Source organism: Typha latifolia, chromosome 8 (assembly GCF_019914945.1).
Source record: "Typha latifolia isolate L0001 chromosome 8, TyphaL0001v2, whole genome shotgun sequence".
In the NCBI taxonomy this organism is placed as follows: Eukaryota; Viridiplantae; Streptophyta; class Magnoliopsida; order Poales; family Typhaceae; genus Typha; species Typha latifolia.
This window is the reverse complement of record NC_133093.1, coordinates 11,940,074-11,960,758: the sequence shown is the minus strand read 5'-3', so window position 1 is coordinate 11,960,758 and position 20,685 is coordinate 11,940,074. Positions and strand designations below refer to the sequence as shown.

The 20,685-nt window shown below is 38.8% G+C and overlaps 5 protein-coding genes across 6 annotated transcripts; 3 read left to right on the top strand and 2 right to left on the bottom strand.

Moving 5' to 3' along the window:
* Window positions 1–1,723: 1,723 nt before the first annotated feature.
* LOC140793434 (14 kDa proline-rich protein DC2.15-like) lies at window positions 1,724–2,430 on the top strand. Its single transcript, XM_073144911.1, has one exon. The coding sequence runs from the start codon at window positions 1,787–1,789 to the stop codon at window positions 2,228–2,230; it is 444 nt and encodes a 147-aa protein (XP_073001012.1). The 5' UTR covers window positions 1,724–1,786; the 3' UTR covers window positions 2,231–2,430.
* A 2,467-nt stretch (window positions 2,431–4,897) lies between these two features.
* Window positions 4,898–5,580, top strand: LOC140793932 (putative lipid-binding protein AIR1B). Its single transcript, XM_073145710.1, has one exon. The coding sequence runs from the start codon at window positions 4,955–4,957 to the stop codon at window positions 5,372–5,374; it is 420 nt and encodes a 139-aa protein (XP_073001811.1). The 5' UTR covers window positions 4,898–4,954; the 3' UTR covers window positions 5,375–5,580.
* Window positions 5,581–6,476: 896 nt separating this feature from the next.
* On the bottom strand, window positions 6,477–6,875 carry LOC140794381 (36.4 kDa proline-rich protein-like). Its single transcript, XM_073146393.1, has one exon. The coding sequence runs from the start codon at window positions 6,873–6,875 to the stop codon at window positions 6,477–6,479; it is 399 nt and encodes a 132-aa protein (XP_073002494.1).
* Window positions 6,876–8,519: 1,644 nt separating this feature from the next.
* LOC140793558 (NADH dehydrogenase [ubiquinone] 1 beta subcomplex subunit 8, mitochondrial) lies at window positions 8,520–16,105 on the bottom strand. Of its 2 annotated transcripts, none has more exons than XM_073145084.1 (4): window positions 15,900–16,105; window positions 15,701–15,787; window positions 15,511–15,606; window positions 8,520–8,847 (listed from the first exon to the last, which is right to left on the bottom strand). In XM_073145084.1, exons 1-4 carry the CDS (start codon window positions 16,035–16,037, stop codon window positions 8,791–8,793), a joined length of 378 nt encoding a protein of 125 aa, XP_073001185.1. In that variant the 5' UTR covers window positions 16,038–16,105; the 3' UTR covers window positions 8,520–8,790. The 2 variants fall into 2 exon arrangements, with proteins under 2 accessions (XP_073001185.1, XP_073001186.1); XM_073145085.1 differs by having other exon boundaries at window positions 8,520–8,973; window positions 15,900–16,101.
* Window positions 16,106–17,178: 1,073 nt separating this feature from the next.
* Window positions 17,179–19,739, top strand: LOC140794202 (scarecrow-like protein 6). Its single transcript, XM_073146120.1, has one exon. It carries the CDS (start codon window positions 17,651–17,653, stop codon window positions 19,427–19,429), a length of 1,779 nt encoding a protein of 592 aa, XP_073002221.1. The 5' UTR covers window positions 17,179–17,650; the 3' UTR covers window positions 19,430–19,739.
* The last annotated feature ends 946 nt before the right edge of the window (window positions 19,740–20,685 follow it).

Genomic DNA, 20,685 nt, shown 5'->3' with positions numbered 1-20,685 from the left:
TAAATCTGAACTCTTCACGATTTAAATACAAATATCCTCATAATATTAAGTTTCTGATCAATATTATATGAATAAATCAGTAGATCAAAATTTAGTTTTGTATTCTTTAAATAGACGAATATTATCTTCTTTTTTCACTCCTCTATCGATCACATCTAGGCAAACACCCGGACAGCCCACATTAAATCCTGCCCAACTTTAAGACATGGAATGTTACCCTACATATGCAGTTATCAATTACATCATCCACCGTCAAATAATACGTCAGTACACAGCGAAAAAGATATGATAATAACAACACTTTTTAAATATTAGCCCTTAAAATATCCTGTGTATGAAATCATCTAAATTCCTGATAATAATTTGGTCCTTGACATAATGGATGATATGTGAATTAAGAGTTGCATACCAAGAGAAACAAAGAAGCACTAAGCATTATATCGTTCTACATTTCACAGGAGATTCCCTTAAATGGTCTAAAGATACTGTTTTTTTTATTTTTAATTTCACAATAATTTGGTCTTCGGTGGAAATTAATCTCAATTATTGAGGGCCTCATAATAGCGATTTTACTGTTTTCTATAATTACAATATTCTTAATTTTACAGAAATTCGATTTTGTTTACCTCTGACTTAATTATTCTAACCGCGAATTTACCTTTTTATTTATTTATTGGTACTTTCTTGTTGTTTCCTTAAAAATAAGTCTTTCCTAGTACATTTATATAATTTAGCTTGATATGCTTATGTAATTAAACAGAACAAAATGTACTAATATAATATTTTTTTCCTCGATTTGCGTTAAAGGAACCTTTATATACTAATTAATTCGTTTGGTATCCCAAAATTTCATGGGAATATTCTAACTTGGATTAGTTTAGCTGCATGCAACTTTGATCACAACTTGCATATAGCCAAGTGGTATACACTTGGTACGTACATGCAAGTGTCTTACGAGGTGGCAAAACTAAGCAACAACTAATAATGCTAATCATTATAATATTTGAATTAGGGACACCAGAATCTTTTATATATGTATGTTACATCCTGGAAATGGACATTAGCGTCTTCATCAAATCAATAAAGCACCATATATGATATATGTTTGAAGTACCAACTATTTTGGATGTATCTCTTATAATTAATATAAGTTTCCTAAACTTATTCTGAGAGAGAAGTGGGAACTTTGGTGAATTTATTTCTTGCCGACTATGCATGTGTGGCTAAAAAAATCCTAAGAACTTAATCATTTGTTCAGTAATTTTACAATTTACTTTCCTAATTAATAGTTCACAAATCTACGTAATTTCATGCCATCAGAATTAAAGTGTGAATGGTGCACTTGTCCAAAATATTGTAACAGGAATGGTAATTGAGTCTGAGATATCTTCTTCATGAGATCATAGATCGATCAGTATCACTCCAAAATAGGGCCCAGTGCAAACTGTTTTGCATGTTCATTTGTCTTGCATGCATAATAATGGACCAGTACGTGACAAAGAGGAAAAATAAAAAACGAGTAAAGAGATATGGAAATAGATCCATAGACAATAAAAAAGACCACAAATTTGTTAACTAACCAGCTAATTAAATTCCACATCCACCGAAGGTTCACGGATCGCACAACCTATTGAAAGGCCCTAACTTTGTCCTCGTTCGTCATAACGAGTGGCCATTAGCAACCTCACACTCAACTTTGAGCCTATAAATACTTGACACCAACACCAGAAGATTCATCACAAACACCTTGTTAAAACCAAAGAGGTAGCTAAGAATATAAGTAGCCATGGCATCAAAGCCCTCATCAGCAGCTGCCATCTTCCTCACCCTTAACCTTCTCTTCTTTGCCCTAGCAAGTGGTTGTAGCTATTGCCCTACCCCAACGCCACCAACCCCCAAGCCACCAACCCCAAAGCCACCAACCCCAAAGCCACCAAGCCCTAAACCACCCACACCAACCCCAGGGAGTTATGGAAAGTGCCCACTGGATGCACTTAAGCTAGGTGTTTGTGCAAATGTCTTGGACTTGATCAAGGCTAAGATTGGAGCACCACCCAAGTTGCCATGCTGCTCTCTTCTCGAAGGGCTCGTTGATCTCGAGGCAGCTGTTTGCCTTTGCACTGCGATTAAGGCTAATATTCTCGGGATTAAGCTTAATCTCCCTATCGACCTTAGCCTGATCCTTAATTACTGTGGCAAGGGGGTGCCCTCTGGCTTCCAGTGCCCTTAATTGAAGTGGCTTTATTACTCTTACCTATGCTTAATTTGTTAGTTTGTCGTGTGGAATATTGGGATTCTTCTTCAATGGGACATGCTGCTTGATTTGGATTGTACGTTCTTGTACTTAATTGTGTGAGAAGCGGTGAAGTGAGTGGGTTTGTTTGTAAACGTTTAACCAAGCATCAATAAAAGTTGATTTGTTTAGTCGTATTGATGCATGATTTAGAAGTTATGGCATTGGCAAGCATTATATCATTAACTTGGCACGTTGATATGTTACTATGTGCAAAACATGGCTATTATTAGCAAGGAGGAAAAAAAAATTGCGACTTTTATATGTGCAAATTAAGCTTTCGCTAATACAAATATTCCACGTACTTAAAATGTTTACTAGCTAGAGTAAACCACTAGCCATCACTAGCACTGTAGTTAAGTCTCATCAATCTATAATAAAGACTAGGAGTTTAATCTTTTATGGACATTGGATTAATATTTGATAGATATTTCAATGAAGAAGCGTTGAGCTATATATATATATATATATATATATATATATATATATATATGTACTTAGCTGTGTGATCTTTATCTATTAAAGAGAGTTAACTCTTTTTGTCTAATCTATATATTAAAAAAATTATAATTTTTTTTTTTCAAATCTATGAATGGTCTCCTTATTTGGATATCTTAGAAATACAGATATCTAGTTATCTCATCAAGAATATCTATAATCATATGCTATTTTTTTAATACAAAAATACCTTTTCTCTTTCTGCCTTTATCCCAATTTTGCAAATAAACCCATGAAGGGTATTTTTCTATAAAAACAAAAGAAATATTCACACTAAATACCTAAGCAGTTGATTTTCTTTTATTTTATTTTATTTTTGTTGCAAAATTTGCAAATACACCCATAAATAAGAGAAGGTACTTCCACAATAAATCCGAAACATAGAGGTGGTTATCTGCAGAATAACCCAACTAAGAACCAATGGAGAGAGATACATATACACATATATTTATTCTGGCAGCTAATCAAGGATTAATTGGCAAGTATCTCGACTGCACCGTATTCGTGCAACGCGTTTGCAGACGATCAAAAGTGCCGACATAAATCCACTGATCCACGCATCCCAACTCACGTAACACCTCATGCATGCATGCAGCTCACCATCAAGCAACCCCATGCATGCCCATGAAAGCAAGAAGAAAAAGAAAAGAAAACTAAAACCTAAAACTAAAATGGATCGAGGAGATTGAATCCCTCTCTTTGTCAGGTAATGTTGTCCTTCCTAAACAAATATAAGGTACACTGAGATCTTCAACTTGATATAAATCCCCTAACAACAACGAGTACACTCGGTAGGGTCTCAATTATATAATAATAAAAAATATATATATTCCTGTCAACCAACTTTATCCTAGCTGGGTCATTTTAATCAAGTGGTAGTAGTACGTGATTTGGAATGTTGCCATGGGTTCCAGTTGGCCTTCTTATCACTTACGCTTGTACTTAAGGTTGCATCCTAGAGTGCAATTACGAGACTTACGAGGAGTTTGTCGTAAAGTTGCATGGCTGGAACTGGAACAGGCTGTCGATGGGACCAGTGTTAACAAATGTCAACATTCTCCGCGAGACTATTGACAAAGGTGCCAAAAGATTATCTGTAATTATTAAAAAACACCCTATATTTTCTTATTTTTATTATTTTGGGACTTGTGAAGTGTCCCCAGTTGGAGAAATGACGCGAAGTAGCCAAAATTTCTAGCCCAAATAAAGCTATATTAAAGCCTTACGAAAGGTCGTAATATTAAAATTTCGTAGACTCAATTGCTACAACTAGACTAACAAGTCATAAATCGTTAACAATATTCGGATTAAGCAAGTAATTTTCTTTTTATTAACATGTCCAAAGTGCCATTTCCAAAGGATTTGTCCATGTACGTAGCCCACCGTTTATTTGTAGCAGTAACAAGGCAGCTTATCCACCGCCCAAAGGCCCCAACGCTCCGAAAACATACTCTTATCCTCCTCCTGCCAGCTAAAACTTTGGCCATTCCCACTGCCAAAGTACTCCACACGGCTAATCCTTCTTCCTTTCCAACCATTCAATGCATAGATCGTACCACAACTTTTTTTTTTAAATCATTAGAAGTATGACCTCCTGCTTTGAGCTTTAGGGTTTCTTTATTTAATAAGAATTATTAATTTTTCTTTTCTAATTGAACGATTGAAATTAAATAATACTAAATAAAATTAACCGAAAGTATCTAAGAGTACCCAGTCATATTTTATTTCTCTCTCTTAGCTATCTATTTTTTTTATAAAAAATAAATTAATAGAATTTGTTACTCCTATTATTAAAAAATGGCTATAAGAATAATCAATAAGAAAATACTTAAATTATATTTTTTATCATATAATCTAGTTACATATGTAAAATATTTTATATACCTTTTAATTTATCAACAGATAAAAATTATTTTTAATAATTAATTAGTTAGTATCTTTAAACTGATTCAAGAACTGAATAAGAACCAAATATTTTTTTATATCTTTTTTATATCTAATTAATTTACTTTTTAAAAATTTAAAACTAAAATAAAGTTCGGAGCTTAGTCTGAAATACGTATTTCTCTATAAATACCCATCGAGATCGAGAGTCCGTTTATCATTCTACTAGCCATTATTTTTACCTCTCGTAAGAATAGCCATTAGCCATTGGCCATAGCCATGCAACCATATCCATCACCCATGGCATCCAGGGCCACGGCATCAGCTGTCCTTTTCCTCGTTCTCAATCTGCTGCTCATCTTCGCACTCGCCACTGCATGCGGATCCTGCGAGTGTGGGTCGTGCCCGAGGCCGAGGCCGAAGCCGACCATCCCGGAGGGGAAGTGCCCCATTGATGCACTGAAGCTTGGGGTGTGTGCGAACGTACTCAATGGCCTGATCAACGTGGAGCTCGGGAAGCCACCGAAGAAGCCATGCTGCACCCTCATCGAGAACCTCGCGGACCTCGAGGCTGCCGTCTGCCTCTGCACCGCTCTTAAAGCGAACATACTCGGCATCAATCTTAACCTCCCCATTGATCTCAGCTTGCTCATCAACTACTGCGGGAAGAAAGTTCCTACTGGCTTCCAATGCCCTTAGTTGCTTCTTTCAAGAATATTGCTAAGCTTAATACAGGTTTTATTCAATTTTTGTTGGTCTTCGTTTAAGTGTAGTAGCTATAAAGTAATGGTATAACTAAGCAGTTAGCTAGTATTTGAACGTGTTGTTAATTTGTTATGCCGGGGGTTTGATGTAACTGTTGCGATTGACTTCAACGTTTCAATTATAATTAAATTACTTATCAAGTCTTTTTGTTCTTCGACAAAGATTTCGCGATATAATATATATTTAGCTTTCAATTCATAAAGTTACGTAAGCTGTTCCACAAAGCGCAGCCCATGATAAATAAATTAATTGGGGATAAAAAAAAGAAAAAAAAGAGATTAGTACAAAAATACGTCAATGACCAACTTCGATGGCACTTCCATCTTATAAAATTAACTAACTTTTTTTAATATATATATAACTTTCTAATACTTTGTTAGTAATTTCCCATTTACTTATCGTTTCCTGTCAACTTATATATAATAAATGACTAGTTGCCACCAAAGTTTGCCGCCTTATAACAGTACAAAGAGATTTAATATATAGCACTTTTTTTGGTATATCAGTAAAATAGTAATTAGTAAATATATTGGGCATTGTGATCATATTAAGGCACTAGTCTTTTAGGGGATCATGATTTTATTTTTCTTTACTAAACTCTTGCTATAGGGTTTAGACTGTCGTAGTATCTTTGATCTTCATGCCTTTAGAAATTTACTGTCTGATTGGCGAAATTGCTAGCTAACTCGAGGTTTTCTGTGCTTGTGAATTTGCTAGGTTTAACTGTTTTTATATATTTTGTGCTCTTGGACTTACTATTTTATTTTAACTGTAGTATTGTTTATTATAGAATCTACGTTAAAAAATAAAAACAAAACAAAACAAAAAATAAAAACTAAAATAATTAAGTTAATTTTGAAGCACTCATTCAGTTGAAACATGATCCAAAACATCTCCCAAATCATTTTTTTAGAATTAAAAACCGTATTGGGCAAGAGTAATCTAACTATTATGCTAACAAATCAGCTCCTAACCCTAATCCTAGCATGAGGAAATTAATCAGCTATGTAGCCACTCTTAAACTACACAAACCTACCTAGTTGAGAGGGCATAGATAACCAGCAGGTGGATCCTTCCCACAACTGACCAATACCTGCAATGCCAAAGGTATGTATATATCCAAATTGAGCACCTTCAGCTTTATAGCACTACACATACATAATGCAGCCTCTAACTCTAACAATCCCTCAAGCACTGGGCAGCAAACATCCTCTACTGGCTTAGCCAAGCCCACATGCACCAATGCACCTAGCACATCAAGACACAATCCTAGTTTCAATATATCCAACGAGCACGTTGCCGGCGGCGGGATTAACGGCGGTACGACGATAGGCGGCGGAATTATTGGCGGCTTCTTCGCATGCCGCGGCCGGTGAGAATGCGACGCGGTAAGTTTTGGGTTTGAACAGGAGTCGCAAGCGATCGCCGGCGGCATCCCCGCCGATGAGAGCAGTATGAGTAGAACCAGGGTTGTTATTGTTTTGGTGGCCATGAATGTAATGTGAGGGGTTTAGCTAGACTCAAGGATTTATAGTGAATTATTAGGCTAACACGTGAACTATTTTCTAGTTCACTAAAACAAATGCATGCCGTTCTTTTGTACTAGTGTGACTCTTCGAGTCTTTGATCATGGGGAAGTGCCAGGAGAGTGCAGTGTCGGCTGAGATGCTTTCGATCAGAGAGCTCTCTTTGATTCCCAGACCCAAAAAAAAATAGAAAAAAATAATTTATTTACGTTTCTCCAAAATTTTTATATCTTGCATATAGTTAATTACTTATATTGAAAAAAAAAGCGCATAAATGTTTGATATTGTAGTTTACTTGTTAGAGGATCAATTCGATCAAAGGCTTTTTGTCTGGAACGAATAGGCCAAGTTCGAGAAAAAAGAAAATGTAGAATAAATGCAATTTTATCTGATCAAATGTATTATTTTTAACTTGAATTTCTTATTATAATCAATGATCGACGTCTCAGTCCCCAAAGGTAACGCGTGAACCTCTTTTGTTTGTTACCTCCAATCTCATATAGAGTTAGCGATTTCAATTGCTAAATAGGACTCATCCATCTTGTAATTAAGCAAGTAAACAAGTCTAAGGGTATCAGGAGTGGCAGTGACACACTGGGCTTGTGTAGTACTAAAATGATAGAAAACGATGAGAAAGAACCAGATTTGAACCTTGGAGTTTTCTAAAGAACCAAACTGTGATTACAAGCATTGACATGCATGAGTAGGAACAGGAAACAAATATCTCTTTAATTTCCACAATGCACTAGAGGTGGATTTCTCTCGCACTGGACCCTAATTCCACCCAAAATGACGTACACTACTGTAGAATTAACATGAACATTCTTGCCACACTAGTTGAGGAGCTAGCAAGCTAAGGTCGTGATAGACACTTGCCCAAGACGTTGGCCTTGATGGCAGTGCAAAGGCAGACAGCCGCCTCGGCATCATCGAGTAGACTGCAAACATCGGCTTCTTTAGGAGGCTTGCCAAAGTACTCTAATGTTATGTTTAGTATAAATCTAAGTCCTGGATAGTTAGCCATATTTATTGGTCGTATTTTAGATAGTTTGAATTGTGCTAAAAGAATATATGATGTTTAGTTGTGCTAAGAATGTAATTATTATTATGCTATGGGTTTAGAGGTGGTGAGAATGGTACAATGGAGGTTAGTGTAGATGTTGAAGAGGAAAGGCTGGCTGGCACATGCAAGTTGACGGGGTGAAGAGATGGGTCGTGTTTGGAGCTTTGCTATCATTTGTAGCTGGCAATGGCATGCATGCCCATCCAACTGTTTCAAGATTCTCATCGGCTGTCTTTATCATAATATTGAGTTTGATATTGATGGAAGAGGAAATTGAGGAGGAGATTGAAAGAAAGTTGAAAACAAGAAAAATATTCTTCAATTTGCGGTTCAGATTGATGTCTAATGGTAACATTTATCGGTTATATGAATTTTGAAGCTTAGTGCAGGGAGATAAATCTACAGCAGGCAAGAGTTTTGGGGGATGGAAATTCCACAAGATTTTCTACATCAGCGTTGCAGAAAACCACAGAGGGTCAGACACAGTCAATAATGCAAAACCTTGAACCTACTTGCAAAGTGAAAATTGTTATTCCGGGTGTGTACAGGAACGAGATGCATTATTGCAGCCGAATGTGGTTGGAAATTCCAATTCCTCACAACAAGGTGCAGTTTATATCATCATAATCACAAAGGAGAAACCAAAAGGGAACAACAACCATTATCCCTAATGAAGTTATTTCTGTCAATTCAAAGGGAGGGAGCTTTAAATAATACACTACCGAAACTGACTGACTGACTGACTGGTTAAAGGAACTTCTCTATGGTTCTCCACCAAGCTCCGCACGCAGATTGTCATAAGGATAAACTTTTGGTGCCTGCAAATACAAAAAGTAGCAACCGTAAATAAGTTCAGCAATCCATTACCACAGTTTTATGCAGTGCCCTGCATGAATCACTAATAGGGGGAGCAGTTGGTTGAATCTCTGGCAATTCCTGTTTTACTGTGAAAATAAATTGAACAAATTTAGGCATTTGTTCATAATTTCCATGAGCTTAAATTGTGAAAAATAGTGGAGCGTACAGTTCCTCTCTCTTTAAAGTTAGAAATTTAAAACCCAGGGATATCACACCAGTGTGAATATATGCTGTTAAATTCTGCTCAATCCTCCAAAGATTTTTATCAAATTTTCAGTTGATATACAAAACCCGAGAATCAAGAACCAAACCAAATGAATCTGCTCTCAGTGCATTGTTTAGCAAAACCTAGCAGATTCTCAATCTACTTTTATAGGCTATTCTGTTGGCACATCATATAACTATGTATAGAATGGCATGTAATGGTAGATAATTTACTGTTGTAATTACATGGCAATTTTTGTTGCATTTAATCAGGTCAAACAATTCATTCAGAAAAACCATTGCATTGACATGGTGCAGTGTCACAGTAAAAGTAACAAATAAAGAGGGCAAGAACAAAAGATACGAGTCTAATAATAAGTTAGCCAATAAAAATTGAAAGACGCAGAACAATGGTGCCCTACACAGCTCCTCACTAGATAGAACACAATCAGTAGATATTACTGAAAAACAAAGTACCTAAATGTTCATACAAGGGTCAATCAGAAGGCTCTTCCATTCAGATTAGAGAGGAAAGAATTTTGCAATGACTTGTTTGGCAACATGAAGCATAATCTGTTCCAAGAAATATAAGATTTCCCTGGTGGACATTAATAGTTTAGTTGACAATTACTACAACTTTTAATTTTCATCAATCCACTTACAAATATTTTAGGCTTCTCTATTGATGAAAAAGAAATGTTCAGACTACTTAAAATAAAGTTCTCCATTTCTGCACGATAATGGTTATAGCGCAATGGTTGGAAAATATTAAAAAATACTCGGCAACGTCTAAGCCAATATATGGACACATGGTAGGAGAGATTCATACATATAAAACAGATATTAAAGCTTGTCTAATTCAAATTCTAATTACTTAAACCTAAAACTGATCTCACATTCTATGCGATGTAATAGACAAGGTTCCCAGTTTCGGCCGATCCCGACCCACCTCTCCTTTTTTTCTCTCTTTCTCACGGATCTCTTACTCTCTTTCTCACCGGTGACTGAATAGTGAGTAGATCTCCGTTTCTCCGATGATCTCGACCTCCGGCGACGTTCTCCGACGACCTCGATCTCCGGCGACCTTGGGTAAGTTTTTTTTTTTCCATTATGCAGCAGCTGCACCTGCACCTGCAGCAGCAATGCTTGTTGATCCGACCACCCCCCACCTGCCTCTCTCCCTTTTCTCTCTCTCTCTCTCTCTTTTCTTTCTTTCTCTCTTTTCTTTCTTTCTCTCTTTTTCACGGATCTCTTACTCTATTTCTCACCGGTGACTGAATAGTGAGTAGATCTCCGTGTCTCTGGTGATTTCGACCTCCGGCGACGTTCTCTGACGACCTTAGGTAATTTTTTTTTTCAGTTTTTTTTTTTCCATTGTGCAGCAGTTGCACCTGCACCTGTAGCAGGTGCTGCTGCAGCAAGATGCAGCTTGCTGCAATAGCAATGCTTGCTGCTGCTGGGAGCTGCAGCAGCAGCAGAGCTCAGCAGCAGAGACTTCTCTACCAGTAGAGCAGCAGCAGCACCTGGTTATAATTTTAAATTATTTTATATTTTATTTTGATTTTTATTTATGTTTTTTAGTTGCAGAGCTAAAATATCAATGGCTCTAAAAGAGAAGTCATATGATACCGACATTGGGTGGCAACATTGCAGCACTATTGGGCAAGATAAAAGACGCGCTAAATGCAACTAGTGTGGAAAGGAAATGAGTAATGGTGTCAACCGTTTGAAAGAACATTTAGCTGGAAGACAAGGAAATGTAGCAGCTTGCACTCAAATGTCTTTGGAAGTTAGAAAGCAGATGTTGACTCATTTAATTGGCAAAAAGAAGGATAAACAATCTACACAACAAAAAGAGTCAATGATTCGTGAAGAATTAATGCATAATCCTGTACATATTAATGATGATAGCAATGAGCAAAGTGAGAAGGATAAGGAGAGACAGATGAGGAGGGCAATGAAAGAGAGCAGAAATATGCATAGAGAAGAGGAAGAGATGAGAAATATAATTAAATGATATTGCTACTAAATATCTTGACTCAGATGTAGATGAACTTTATACTTATATTAAGACATTTAAACGGTATTGGGATGAATTTGGTTGTACACTGATATGTGATGGGTGGAGTACACGAAACAGAAGAAATATAATTAATTTCTTAGTGTACTCTGGCATGGGGATAATATTTTTGAAGTCTGTGGATGCTACTGCTCATTTCAAAAATGTAGATTATATTTGTCAATTGATAGATGAGGTGATACAAAAAATCGGTGAAAAGAGAGTAGTCCAAGTGGTTATTGATAATGTGGCAAATTATAAAGTTGCTGGAAATTTACTGATGATTAAAAGACCTCATTTATATTGGACGCCATGTGCTGCACATTGTATTGATCTGATGTTAGAGGATATTGCAAAAGAGCCTGAAACTGATATGATCATATGTGAAGGTCAGAGGTTAACAAATTTTATATATAACCATGGTTGGATTCTTAATTTACTCAGGCAGATGACTGGTGGTAGGGAGATCATCAGACTCGGCGTCACTAGATTTGCCACTCATTTTTTAGTCTTGGATAACATCATGCGCTACAATGATGATATTATGCGGATGTTTACATCACAGGAGTGGTCTATGAAAATTAAGAATATGAAACCTAAAGATAAATCTTTAAGTGAAACTTTGAAAAATATAATTCTTGGAAATACATTTTGAGATAATATTACAATTGCCACCGCAATATTTGAGCATCTTGTCAAAGTATTAAGACTTGTAGACAGTGATGACAAGTCTGAGATGAATTTCTTATATGAGGAAATGGACATAGCTAAAGAATCAATAAAAAAAATGTGGGCCAAAGTTATAGGAAGTGGTGAAAGATGATTGATTCTAGATAAAACAAACAACTACATAGAGATATATACGCTGCTGGTAAGCATGCTTTTAAGTTTTAAGTTTTAAGTTTTAATTTACTTTTATTTATGAATATTTAAAAATTTAAATGCTTACAAATTTTAAATTTCTACAGGGTATTTTCTTAATCCAAGATTTTAATTCTTTAAAAATGTCAATAATGATAGTGAAGTCTTGTTGGGGGTTAGAAAGGTAATCAGCAAGCTTGAGCCCGATATTCATAAACAAATCCTGTGCGATAAAGAAGTCAGTTATGATTCAATTAAATAATTTTATTATTATTTGTTTCAAGTCTTAACTTTCAATATAATCAATAAGCTAATAATATATTTCTGATTTTAGATGGAGAGATATAGATTGAGAGCTGGGCAATTCAGTATTGCTAAAATTGCTGCAGCTATATCTCATAACACTCCAGCTGAATGGTGGTCTATTTATGGATGGGAGGAGACACCAAATTTGACGCTAATAGCAAATTTGATTTTAAGTCAAACTGTGTCTTCATCACAGTGTGAAAAAAATTAGACTACTTTATCCTTAATCCACACAAAAACACGCAACCAATTAAGAATGGAAAGATTGGAGAAATTAGTTTTTTGTCATTATAATATGAGATTGAGGGAGAGAAATTTAAGAAAAAAGGCAGAAAATGAACAACTGATTAATTTAAATCATGTTTTTGATGAAGAAGACCCCTTGACTCCATGGATCAGAGAAATAGAGGACAGGTTATTAGATGACAGAGATAACCCATGGTTAGATGAAATATTAGGAGAGACCACGACGAGAGCAGAGGCTGGTACGAGTCATTCAGCAGCGAGAGATAGCATACCTACTAGTACTAGTCATAGTCCTGATGATACATATGGTGGTGAGATCGTTCCATCTACATTTGTTGAGGAAAGTTAAGGAGGCATAAGGAGTGAAGACAGAGAAACTGAAGATATATATACATATCAACAACGTCGTCATGAGATGCATTTTGGTTCCTATGATTATGGTACATCGATTATTTATTGTTTAGAGCCATCACAAGATCCATAAGCTAGTTATTATCCTCAGTATCCTCAGTATTCTCAGACACAAGATCCAAATGCTGGTTATTATCCTCTTCAAACGCAAGTCATACAACAAGATCCATACAATATGACTAGTATGATGAAATCACTTTTTGGAGCATCAGGTCTCAGACATCAATATTTACAAACTTATAGTGATTATGATGATGAAGACTATAGAAATTTATGAGAACCAGCTCGGTATTCAACAAAGTTTTAAATTTTGAATAAGTTAATACATTTTTTTAAAGTTTTTAGACTTCATATGTGAGTAATTTTTGTTTTCTTATTTTTTGTCATTTTTTCTAAATTTTTCTGCATTTTTAAATAATATTTAGAATTTTATATAATTAAAAAATAGTCTGATCGGATACGAACGACCGATACGGCCGATACGTATCGTTTTTCTGGACGGCCGATACCGATACCGATCCCGATACTGGGAACCTTGGTAATAAAGACTGACTAAATTAATATAATGGACCGAGGGAAGCATACAACTTGCATTCCTATATTTCAAGAGAGTCAACAATGAAACAGGAATCAGCATCTCAAGAAATCTTGAGTTGCAATTTCCATGCCCAACAAATCTTCTTTAGATAGGATAAGCTTGCCATGCATCCCAACCATATATTTATAATCTCAACTTTCCATCATCTGAGAAAGATAAAATTCTAAATAAATCTCATGCCTTATGCACAAAGTAAATTCCTAGGACTCAATAATAGATGTGATCGTACGGCCTAACCCGCCCATGTTTGGCCCAGTTTGGACCTGGTTAAGCCTGAATTGCTAATGGGCGACACTGGCCGACCATTTGCTGGCTCGGCCCGACCAGAAAGCCCACCCATATGCCCCACTCAGATTACAGTAGTTTTTGTCTGACTCGACACATTAGAGATTTAGCCATTTAGGGTTTGTGGCCTCCTCTCGTCGCATGGTCATGACAACGCTGACGTGGCCTCTTTTCTAGCTTATACGAGTTGCATGGAGTGGAAGGCTGTTGTAAGAGGTGTCGTTATGGATTAGAGGAGGATAGGAGCTCTAGCAGAGTTGGGCTTCTTGGCGTCGAGGTCAAAAGGGGGCGAAGAAGTCATTCCTTCTAACGCCGCAGCGAAGGAAGACAGAGGAGAAGCGAGTGGCGAAGGAGGAGAAATACTGGAGGCATTTGGCAGTGGAGAGAAATGAGGATGAAGAGGAGAGTTTGGAATTTTCTTCCTTAGTGACGAAAGAAGGGTGGGAGGAGTCGGAGTCAGTGGAGAGGAGGAGGCCCATGAAGGAGGAGGAGGTGCTATCATTGGAGTTATAGGAGGAGGTGCGGTCATGGCCAGATTGAAGAGACTTGGGCGAGGGATAATTCCTTCCCCGGCATGATGACATTCCTATTTGCGGCTTGCGCTTGAGCTCAAAAAAACGAGGAGGAAAATAACAGGCTTCAATGGTGCAAAAGAAAGCGGTGAGGTCCCTGTTCGCCCATTAAGCCTAGCTCAGCTAGGCTCAGCCAACCTACTCTCTTATGGGCCAACGAGCGGTAATGGCTATTCTAGCCTACCCTAAACCATTCGGGGGGTGGGCTATCGAACGAGTGCCCAGCCTGTCCGATGATCAACTCTACTCAACAAAGGGAGTCTTATATTTTTATGATTAGTAAAGTCTATAAAAATAATAATGAAATATCTATCATAAAAGTAATAATAATAGAATACTCGAGTATTACTTTTCAACCACAAATTAGGTAAGTGATTGACATGGCACACAGAGTTCAAACAGAGAAAGATGACAACTAGACTTTTTTAGCTAGTTCAGGTACCATATGCCATATCTATGGGATGTAATAGAGACTGAATAGATTAACCCTAGGGGAAAACAAACGGAGCAGAGTTTAATGGCTCTAGGAAGCATAAAACTTGCATTCCTATCTTTCAACGAAGCATAAGTCAACAATGAGACAGGAATCAGCATCCCAACAGATCTTGAGTTGCAACTTCAGCGGCCTAGGTAAATCCCTTCAGTTCTAGCTTCTACTGATTGTCAACCCACCAAAGTCGCACCCTTGTGAACTAATCAAACTAATGAGCTATAAGATCGTGCAAAGAGGACTTTCATCTCTAAATAGAAGTACAGCTTAGGAAATTGGGGTAAGATTAGAAAGATAACATAACTTTCATCAAATTTGGGCAACACCTGTCCAACGCAAAAGACAGTGACGAAATAACTGGATGAATAAATGACTAGTGATCGATAAGAAAACATCTATTGCCTACAAACACGATCTTATGCCGACAATCAAGAAACCAAATTAGCCCAACAAAACGCCATTCATAAATCAAAGATTTTGACTAATGTAACTCAATTCGCCTGCATTAAGCACTGCCTAACCCCAAAATAAAGTGCGTCAAAGAAAAATAAAAGTAAATCAAGACAAAGGGAAGAACGCGACGGCACTCACAAAGGGAATCTTGGATGCCTTGTCATTCCAGACAGCGAGCAATCCGAGCGAGGCGAAGAAGCCCAATCCTCCACACAACCACGCCAACGCTTCGTACTGAAACCAATCGTCCAGCAATCACCCAGCAATCCTCTCAAGAATCAAGAATCAAGAATCAAGAAACCCTAACCCTACTGAGATCGATGGTTACCTTGCCGATATGGGGGGCTAAGCGGTCGATGCAGGGTTCAGGGAAGGGTGTTCCGTTATCCCAAACCAGCTCGTCGTGAGTCGGGACCTACAATTGACGGATTTATACAGAATCAAGGAATCAAACAAGATTGAAATAGATATAAAAATAAAAGGGAAGAAGGAAATGGCGGGTTATGGTTAGGGTTTGGGATGAGTACGGGCTTGTCGGGGACGATATGCTTGCCGACGGGGAGGCCCAAGCCGGAGCGGGTGAGGAGGGAGCCAGAAGCTGATCGGGCGACCACGCCGTTGCCTCCAAGGATCCGAGATCCGACGCTGCTCAGTCTCCCAGCCATCTCTCTCTATATTCCTATCTTTCTTCCTTTCCTCTCTCTGCAGCTTAGAAATATAGACGGGTTAGATCTGAACGGGTTCGAGTCGGGTCGGATGCGGATATCAGATCGGGTTGAGTTCTACTGTTCTAGTTTGTGAGGGTTTTCTTTTCGCACCCTATATTATTGCAGATTAGCGTCTATCTTTTGATTATTTTCAATTCAACTCCTATATTTTAATGAAATACGAAACAGCCCCTGGAACCACGTGCGACGCACAAATTAGTAGCTAATAATGATATATCGGATATCGCTCCCTGGATTTAGCTGTATGTTTGATCTCAAATTAAGAGATCCAAGTATCGATTTCTGCGTTCTTCATGTACAATGCTAATGTATGTATGTCCGAGTAATTTATTTATTCATGGGAAGATTAATCTACGATACTCACGGTAGACATTAATTTTTATCCCAATTAAAAATTAAGAATGGCCTTGTTTTTGTGCGAACTAAAATGTGCATATTTTTAACGCAAGAGATCAAAAAAAAAAAAAAAAAAAAAATATATATATATATATATATATATGATTTTGGGGTTATATACGTCAAGAATTACAGTAGCTAGGCTGTACGTAATGAGCTGTTCCTCTCGTTCTCGAGTCCCACAATCTGCTGTTCTGCGACGATACAACTCACGTATCTTTTGGCAGCTTTAAGATGCGTAAACGATCAAAAGAACGGTCAATGCCGCGCTCCTCCGATTGGGCCAGAAGATGGACCAAACTATTTAAAATCCAACTATTGCAGGGGCATTTTCGACAACAAAGTGTGTAAAAATTTACCCAATATGCCCAAAATTTACCACATTCAGGGGTATTTTAGTCCAGAAAGGAAGTCATGATGGTGAGATTTTAGTAGGGTGGAGTGACCAGCTTTTCTCTTTTACGACGTTTGATTTGATAATTTACTTTTGACGAGACCCGGGTTTCGAGCTGCAGCTACTGTTCAATAATAATAATTATCTATTTTTTTAATAATTATTTAGCTCACATTATGATTAATAATCTATCGGATAATTACATATCAATCAGCATCACAGGTGAGTTAAATATCACACTCAAATTTTGGCATAATGCATCATGGTAAAATTTATTTTTCCAAGTCTAGGGAGAAGAGAGAGAGAGAGAGAGAGAGAGAGAGAGAGAGAGAGAGAGAGAGAGAGAGCGAGAGCGAAAGGGATGGGGCACTTCATGACCTCTTTTATATCGCAAGCATCCATGGCAGCCATGAGAGAGAGGGAAGAAAGAGAAGAGTTCATGTGACTGTAGTGCCCCAGGCTCCATCGTAATCCTCTTCTTCTACAGCGAAAGGTTGGGAGAAATCAAACAAAAGAGCAGGAGAGGAAGGAGAGGTGAAGAGAGCTGTAGAGATGGGAGATAATAGAGGAGGGAAGGAGGCTATAAATGCAGAGAAAGAGGATAAGAAAGAAGAAAAACTTACGCCATAGTAGTCATCTTTATGCATAGCAGCAAGAAGGCTAAGACCCATCTAAGGTTTTTTTTTGAAGGAGTGGTAAAGAATCTTTTTTTTTGCGGGGACGATTTTATTGCATGAAGTGGTTGTATTAGGGGAGGAGGATGCTGTTCAGTACCCAGGTGAAGGGGCCATTGGAGAAGGTGAAGCGCCAGGAAGCTATCTTTTGGAGCGGTGGGTATCAGAGGCAAAAGAGTAGCATCAGAGAAGGGTTGGAGCCCAACTCGGTTTTGGATCACAGGAGGAGCCCGAGCCCGCCCACCTCTACCTCCACGCTGTCTTCCTCCCTCGGCGGCGCCGCCTCTTCCGACACCACCGGCGTGGCGGCCGTCTCCTGCAACAATCCCGTCCAAAAATGGCAACTTTCCGGTCCCAACGGCTACGAGATGGGTTTCGTGGAAGGCAGTGACAAATGCAAGCCAGGAGTAGACGTTTGGGAAACCATGCTCTCGGAGTCTTTGATCATGGAGAACAACAATGCGGGCTTCGGCTTCGGTTTGCTTGATCCTCCTGGCTTCGGGGTGGAAACCGTTGGAGGAATTGGATGTTCTTCCTCCCTGAGCCCTCCTCCCTTGCCTCCCAATTTCTGCAAAGTTTCAGACTTTGGCAACCAAATCAGCAACCATCTCACCGCACCGCCGCCGCCAGCGACGAACGCCTTACCTCTCTTTGCCCAAGAATTCGGGCAGCCTTATGCCGGTTACCAGCCAATTCCCTTCCCGGATGCCTCCGGCATCGTTCCGGAGCTTATCCTTCGCCGGAACCAGCAGCCCATGCCTCCGAAGCCAGAGGACAACGCGGCGGCGTTCGTTGACCACCTCTTCGACGCCGCCAAAATGGTCGAGGCGGGGAATTTCGTCAGTGCAACCGGGATATTGGCGCGGCTCAATCACCAGCTCCCCGTACCCATCGGGGCGCCCCTTCTCCGCTCCTCCTTCTACTTCAAGGAGGCTCTGCAACTCATCGTCTCCAACTCCACCCGTCCTCCGCCTGTCGCAACCCCATTGGATGTAGTCCTCAAGCTCGCCGCTTACAAGGCCTTCTCTGAGGTCTCCCCTGTTCTCCAATTCACCAACTTCACTTGTGTCCAGGCCTTGCTCGAGGAGCTCGGCAATGCCGACCGCATCCATATCATTGATTTCGACATTGGAGTCGGCGGGCAGTGGTCTTCCTTCATGCAGGAGATTGCCCAGCGGCGCTCCAGGGCGACGGGAGCAGCGCCGATGCTTAAAGTTACCGCCTATGTCACTCCCTCCTCCCATCATTCCCTCGAGCTTTACCTCGTCCGCGATAACCTCTGCCATTTCGCGAGTAACCTCAACATCCCATTTCAATTCAACATCCTAAGCCTTGACACCTTCGACCCCTCGGAGCTCCTTGCCATGGGAGGAGAATCCATTGCCGTGAACCTTCCAGTAGGCTCTACGTGTAGCCTGGTGTTCCCGGCTCTCCTTCCTCTCGTGAAACAGCTCTCACCAAGGATTATAGTCTCGGTAGACAATGGCTGCAATCGCTGTGAATTGCCCTTCTCGGCCCACTTCCTCCATGCCTTCCAATCCTGCACATTGCTTCTGGACTCCATTGATGCCGCAGGCACTAACTTAGATGTGGTCAACAAGATGGAAAAGTATCTACTTCAGCCGAGAATCGAGAATTCCCTGGTCGGGCGTCACACTGCCGGTGACGAAATGCTACCTTGGAGAGCACTCTTCATGTCGGCTGGGTTCACGCCGGTTCGCTTCAGCAATTTCGCAGAGACACAGGCTGAGTGCCTCCTGAAAAGGATGGATGTTAAGGGCTTCCATGTGGACAAGCGGGATGCTTCGCTCTTCCTGTACTGGCATCGCGGAGAGCTCGTCTCTGTGTCAGCTTGGAGGAGTTGAGGAAACTTCCATCTCTCAGGCATGTTGTTTGTATCTTAGTCTTGCAATATTTGATCAAAGGTGCCACTAAGTTACTTCTTTTCGGTTCAAATGAACTGTGAACTTTCTAGTTCTATAGTTGTTATCTCTGTTTAGATGTCCTAATTAGAATTGTCTCTGCTGCTTTCTTTACTCAATTGTCATGTGTTTCAGGAATTATGTATCTGTGTAGAGGATTCTCCTCTTCCCTGTTCCTTGTTCACTTTGGCAAGAATGTTTATGTTGTACTAATGTTCCATATATTATCAATCCTAGCTAAGATTATTCTGCATTGCAAGAATCTTTATTAGTCCTTCCTTACCTTATCATCACATATAGGTTTCTTTTCAAGAAACACAATGTCTTGTTTTTATGTTTATATGTGAAGCTATCATGAAAATTAAAATCCATCACTCTTTTCCTACCTAGATAGTATTATGTTTATGAAGTTGATAACTGTTGGTTATAATTTTCTTTAGCTGCTAATGTACAACAGTACATCTAAGTGACAAGTATCTGCATCTCTGTATGCTGGTAACTGGATATATGAGCATTCCTCTCTTGTTTCTATAATTTTACAAATTATAACAAGCTTGATCTTCTTGTACATATGAAAGCCCTTAGGTTTCACATCAGCCGATCTAGGATCCTCTCCTGACTCCTCACTATGTACAAATGAACCTAGTATTCTTTTGATTCTTTTGTTCTCTTTGTCCAGATATATAACTCTATATCTGCAAGGCTGTCATAATTATTTCCTCCTTCTTTATTGCTAAAGAAAACTCATCCTTGTAGACTTTTGTATTCTAAAAGAGTTTATTCTTTGTGGTGCTTCACATACACTTACTTTTCCTAAGGACAAACTTCTTTCCTTACTTCATATCTGATCTCTTGCTTGGTTTGGTGCATGTGTCAGGATTCTGCATGTTCATACTAATTTGCATAAAAATAAACACTCATCATATAAGCTGCGAAGTAGAAAGCTCCAGAAATTTCTTGTATGCTAGAGAATATAGACAAATTTAATCAAGTCTGAACAAGATTGTACAAGATAGGGAGTAAAGACTAAATCCATCAAACTCTTGTCCCTTTCAACAAAGGTAAAGTAGTTAGACCATCAAATCCATCCTTGTCAGGAAGAATGTAATAATCTCCCCCCCTCCCCTCCCCCCTACATGAATGAATTCTCCAAAACTTCTTCCTACCTAAGTTGGCATTCTCATAATTAAAAAGCTATG